This window comes from Manis javanica, chromosome 3 (genome assembly GCF_040802235.1).
Source record: "Manis javanica isolate MJ-LG chromosome 3, MJ_LKY, whole genome shotgun sequence".
NCBI classification, from domain to species: Eukaryota; Metazoa; Chordata; class Mammalia; order Pholidota; family Manidae; genus Manis; species Manis javanica.
Window position 1 is genome coordinate 207,280,232 of NC_133158.1, and position 6,000 is coordinate 207,286,231.

Below are 6,000 nucleotides of genomic sequence, written 5' to 3' on the forward strand. Positions count from 1 at the left end.
TTAGGAACCACCTTAAACAAGATTCAGGCAAGAGAACGTTCATGAAGCAGCCACCTTTCTGGCACTGGGTCTTGGAGCTACATTCTTAAGTGGATTGCCTGGGATTGCCTGGGACTGCCTGGAGCTGGCCCGCTGTGGTTTCTCGGGCTGGGGCTGTGTATGTGTGGCTCTCTGTGACCTGCCACCAGTGTGTCTAAACTTGCTTGTTTCTCTTTATGGTTTGGCTTCCCATTTCACTCCGATCTGGGGTGGGGCCAAACCCAACCCCCTGCCCGTGGACGGCCTGACCACAGTCGTGAAGCAGCGCATGCAGATGTACAACTCGCCGCACCGGTCGGCCCTCAGCTGCATCTGGACAGTTTGGAGGACGGAGGGCTTGGGGGCCTTCTACCGGAGTTACACCACGCAGCTGACCATGAACATTCCCTTCCAGTCCATCCACTTCATCACCTATGAGTTCCTGCAGGAGCAGGTCAACCCTCACCGGGGCTACAACCCACAGTCACACATCATCTCAGGCGGGCTGGCGGGGGCCCTCGCCGCAGCCGCCACCACCCCACTGGATGTGTGCAAGACCCTCCTCAACACCCAGGAGAACATGGCCCTCAACCTGGCCAACATCAGCGGCCGGCTGTCGGGCATGGCCAACGCTTTCCGGACCGTGTACCAGCTCAACGGCCTGCCTGGCTACTTCAAGGGCATGCAGGCCCGTGTCATCTACCAGATGCCCTCCACTGCCATTTCCTGGTCTGTCTATGAGTTTTTCAAATACTTCCTCACCAAACACAAGCTGGAGAGTCGAACTCCATACTGAAGGATTGGGCAGTGGGAAGGGATTCCAGAATCTTTTATTTTTAAAAGGCTCTCTCTGCCTGTTTCCATTCCCCTGCCCTCACACCAAGGTGATGTTTGCAGGCGGCGGGAGGGGTTTCAGGGGGCCTTCCACTCCCTGGCACCTTAGAGAGAGGGGAGGGTGGGCCAGCCGCCTACCAGAAGGCCATGCGTCTGCAGGGACATCCGAGGTGGTGGTAGATGGGGCAAGACTTTGGAGGGGGAGTGAGAAAGTGCTCTTTCTGTCCCTCCCCTGAGAGGAACGTAGCTTTTCTGCTTCATTGCAGTCTCCTCCTCTAGAATTGTAGACCACACAGGAGGGAAGAAATGCACACTGAAAACATGAAAGGAAAAACTAATTATGTGTGTGAAAGTTCCAGGACACAGTATAAAATAGTTGGATAATGTTTATCCTTTATTTTTCTACATAGAGGTCTGGATTTGTGTGTGTGTGTGTGTGTGTACAAGTACGTGTGACAGCTGGGAATATAAAGCTGTTGTTTAAAAAAAAAATAGACGGCTGAACTCTTCCATCGGGGTTGAGCAGAAAAGGCACCACAGTAATGAATTGCTGAAGGTGGCCTCATGTTGGATAGAGCCCCCAGATGGAAGTTTCACTTAAATGTAAAATAATAAAGCTTATATTTTGAATTTCTCTTTTCATGGGGGATAAAAAGGGTACGTTGAAAAAAGTCAAAATAATGATATGTGACTTCCAGCTACTTTTTTTTCTTTTCTCCCATCAGTCACTTTCCTGTGCCTTTTTCCTCTGTCTTTCCTAAAAATTCCAGGGCCAAAGATCTGGCCCTGGGGCATTTTCTCTGGCTGCATGCACACATGCGTGCTGGGTGGCAGGACTGCTCACACTGGAGGACTGTGGCCCCCAGTAGGATTGATTAGACGGCTGGTCTTGGATCTGCTGAGACCATTTCCTTCCCCCGTGGTTGATGTGAATGTGTGCCTCCTGGGGCCAGCACAGAGGAGCCCTTCAAATGTCACTGGCTGCTTGTTGGGTAGGCACTTGGGGTACATCCCACCTTTATCCCAGGACTTATTTCTCCATCAACCTTTTAACTCAGGCACTTCGGATATTCTTGTCTGTGTGTGTTTTGACTAAATCTGTGCTTCCCTGTGCAGTTGTAGGGATTTTAAAGAACATAGCAAATACGTCTGTGGCATCTGCCCTATCACCAGTTCCCTGTCACAGAGCCTCTCACTGCACAGTGACAGGATCCAGGCCCTCCAGTCAAGCCCCACTGCTCAAGTGAACCCTGACCCTCAGGCATGGGTCAAGCTGCCCCTGGAGCTGTCCTCAGCCTTGCATGGTCTGCATGGGAATGCGAGGCTAGCTTGCGTTTTCTGGCATGGTGCATCTGGGCCGCATTATCACTAGGAGAAAATGCAAGCTTGTTTCCGCTGGCCACGCCCTTTGATTGGCTGCCAGATCTCCAAGGGGAGACCGAATGGCTTCACCGTTTCCTTTTAGAGTCCTCTTTTAAAAATGAGCAGGAAGCATGGGTGTGTGTGTATGTGTGTGTGTGTGTGTGTGTGTGCACTTTGTCAGCCTGGTTGTGCCCTTTGCCCTTCGCCCTTTGCCTCAGGCACGGTCAATGTGCGTCTGGCTGAGGCTCAGACCAGGCCCTTTCAGAGGCTGTTACTTCCTGGGAAGAGATCAGGCAGCACTGGAACAGTTTCTATCTTGGGACCTTGCACAGTACCTTGGGAGCAGTGCTCAGGTTAGGGACAGGAGAGTGCCACGTGGGGTGGTTACCACATGTGCCCCTGAGCAGGACCTTGCTCCTGGGCTGGGGGCCTGAGCTGCCGACCCGTCCCACTTTGGAGTTCACCGCGCCCCGCCCGGCACCCACTCCCTGCCCGCCTGGAAACCACTGCGGCCAGCTTCTCTCCCAGGCATGCTGAAAGGCCTTGGAGACCGTGCTGCCGGCTCTCCAAACACACCCTGCATCTCTGTTCAATCCTGTAAATGAAAGAAAACTAGACCAAATTCTAGAATAATCAATCTCCCGTTTGCATCCACCCACAATATGCCACGCTGCAGCAAAATATTCCCTTTTTCCTACAGGATTCTGTTTTCGATTTATTCAGAGAAAGTGTTTACTTCTCTGGAAAACTTTGGGTAGCGAATACAAGGAAGAGAGGTCGGAGGTGGGGGCCAGAGCTCCGTGGGCACCGTTGGAAGGCAGGTCTGCTCTTGCCTGGCCTCGCGCAGTGCACTGAGCCGGCGGGAAGTGGTGCCGCCTGTCCTGCCTTCCGCGCTGGGTCTTCGGCGGCCCGCTGAGCCATGTACCTGAGAAAGCTTGAAAGTAGAGAAGCACTAAGACCGCAGTGGTGGTTCATTTCGTGGGAATTGCTTTCCCTGCCTCGCCTTGAGCCCCAGAGGTGAGTTGGTGCCCCGTGCAGGCTGTTGGGCGTGAAGGAGTAGCTAGATAGGAGGATGTTCTCTCCACCCCCACCTCCATGGTGACCAACGTCATGTAACTGTGGCACAACTCGGTCCTTCATGGCTTTGGAGTAACATCTGTAGCCAGGCGCTGCCGCTCGAGTACAATACTCAGTAATGTGTGTGCACACGTGCACGTGAACTCTGCTGCCAAGACCATACCATGACTTGAGATTGAACCACTCGTACATCAGAGTTTTATATCTATTTTAGAGTAAAAAATTGACCTTTTTTTTTTTTAACAAATGGGATAAATCTTTAATCCATGACTATTTATTCTTAACTTTCGATTGAATCTAGGTATTTACTGGTCTACATGCATTTGTGTGGGGGGGTTTTTTTTTTGACAATGTCTTATTCCAGCTCTGTCCTCCAAAGTCTTCTGAAGGCTGCATCTCCACTGTGTTGTTTTGCCAATAAGGTTTTGTTGAACTTTCTTTAAGGATGACTGTGCTTGTTAAATGCGAATGTACTGTAGCTTCCTACCTGTCAAGACGCACAATGCATAAGGGTGAGCAAGTGTTGTTTCTTAAATGCCTGTAGTAAATATTGTTTTTGCCTCTAATTGTTGCTGGTTCTTTGAAGAAGGAAAGGAGTGCTTATATTTCTGATATGCTGCTACCGTTGTGACACTGGAGCTAGAGAAAATAAAGCTTTGATCTTTGAAGTGTTGTGGGCTCTGTGGTGGGAAGTTGCAGTGAGAGGGGAGTGGATGCAGAGAAGGAACCGAATCCATGTGGCTTGGTGCCTGGACCAGCTGCGCACATTAACGACTAGGATCTATGGTTCGACAGAAAGCGCCCTCTCGGCCCTCTTAGAGATGGAAGCAGTCGGCAGAGACAGTCACATTGCCATGCTGGGTGAGGGCAGCCCCTCAGGCTTTGCTCACCATGACAGCAATGTGGCAGCTTTTCCTTCCTGGCATGGGAGTGTGTGTGGCAGCTGCAAGTACATGGTACACCCAGCTCTGTTACATGGTACACCCAAGCATGTTCTTTCACATGTGCACACACTAATCCCTTTGCAGAGGTTCAGCCAGGGTCCCTGTACATGGAAGGCCTCCTGGGTGACCAGAATCTACACATACTTCATAAAGGTCATAGGTTAAGCTAGAGAACTGAGCCTTTTCTGGAGGTGGGAGTGGGATGGGGAAGGTCTCAGACCCTTTTGAGAAGCCCAGGACAGCTCTTGACGCTTCCCATGGTTTTGGAGTCAGCACTGCCTTTGGGCATAAGCACGGAAGGCCTCACAAGGGTGGAGAACAGAATTGAGGGTGAGCCTGAGAACCAGCCGCGGGCAGGGGCCCTGGAGGTGGGAACAGGGCACTAACTGGAGTGGGAAGGCTGGAGGTGAGCCTGCTTTGTCTTTTACCAAAGGCCAACACCAGCCGCTTGAAATACCAGCCCAGGGCGCAGATACTGGGGAGCCTGCCTTCAGTGTAAACGGGTCCCTTCTGCCTCTCCCTGCCCCACCAGTAAATCTGCCAGCAGACCTGGAGTGGCTCCCATGAGCAGAGCGCCGTGCCTGGTGCTGGGGGGAAAAGCCACGTGGAAGGGGTGGCGCCCTGCCCTTCAGACCTTACAGCCTAATAGAGGAATGCAAGGAAAACTTGGACCTCCTTCACGCAATCACATCTAGATCTACCCACATGGTAGTGGAAGCTGCTGGAAGCAAAGCAGTAACACGATGCCGTTAGACCAAGCTCTGTGAGACTCGCTCTGGTCCGTCTCACTCACAGTGCTGTCCTCTACCCCCCACCGCCACCCCCATCATGCTGTGCTGGAAGGCAGCCGCTGCCCCAGCTCCCTGGAGCTGATTGTGTGCATTTCTTCTCAAGCTTTGCAGTCAGTAAAGCCATGTTACTAGCTTGAAATCAGCAATGGTAGGACTGTTTACACCAGACACAGGCAAGTGCTGCAGATCTGGGCCTTTCCTTTTCAGACAGGCGGCTCAGCCATCCACTGCTGTTGGCATTTAGCACAGTGCTCGGTGTGTGGGGCATGCTGGGTAACTTTGCAGAGAGAGAGAGAGGAATACTAGATAAGCTTCTCGCCTTCAGCCTGGGATCCCTTCCAGTGCTGGCCTTCTCTGTCCTTCTGTGGCAGAGGCCATCTTCATCACTTATGAGCCCTGTCCAGCCCAGCCCTAGAGAAGCCATGAATGGACAAGGTTCCCATTCTCCTGCGTCAAGGTCTCCTTATGTCTGAGTTCCCACTGCTTCTAGTGAATCGACCACCCCTTCCTAAAATACTCCACTCCTACCCACAGATTGGCCTGAATGGGACACGTATCTCAGAGAAGAATGTAGTAAGCCCAGAGTTGTACAAGAGAGACATGCCCTGGGAGGGAAGTAGAGTTATCTCTAAGGCGAATGCAGTGGGTGGCTTGAGGGTAAGGCCTGCAGTTAGGGAGAATGGCTAGGTTTGCAGCCATAGGGTTTGCAGGAGATGTTCTGGTGGTAATGCAAGTAAGGGCTTTGACTGTCACCATAAGGAGTTTGACCTTTCGTCAGCAGGTAACAGGGAGTCATTCAGGGTCCTGGAGCAGAGGACACCATGCCTGGAGCTGGGCTTCAGGGAGAGTCACCTGGCAGAAGGAACACAGGGGAGGCCGAGAGATGGTTGGTTTGGTGTCCCAGTGAAATTTCTAGAAGAGGGGCCTAAGGGAAAGGCAAAGAGCCTGGCGCCTGATGAGTGCAGCTGGTGAGG

The 6,000-nt window shown here is 52.2% G+C and overlaps 1 protein-coding gene across 6 annotated transcripts in view; it reads left to right on the top strand.

Moving 5' to 3' along the window:
* The window catches only part of SLC25A37 (solute carrier family 25 member 37), a 35,834-nt gene extending 31,875 nt beyond the window's left edge, over window positions 1-3,959 (top strand). For all 6 annotated transcript variants that reach the window (XM_017653899.3, XM_017653901.3, XM_017653900.3 and 3 more), the window contains one exon: window positions 294-3,959. In XM_017653899.3, coding sequence (XP_017509388.1) covers window positions 294-814 — 521 coding nt within the window. In that variant the 3' untranslated portion in view covers window positions 815-3,959. The remainder of the gene's footprint in view (window positions 1-293) is intronic.
* Window positions 3,960-6,000: the final 2,041 nt, after the last annotated feature.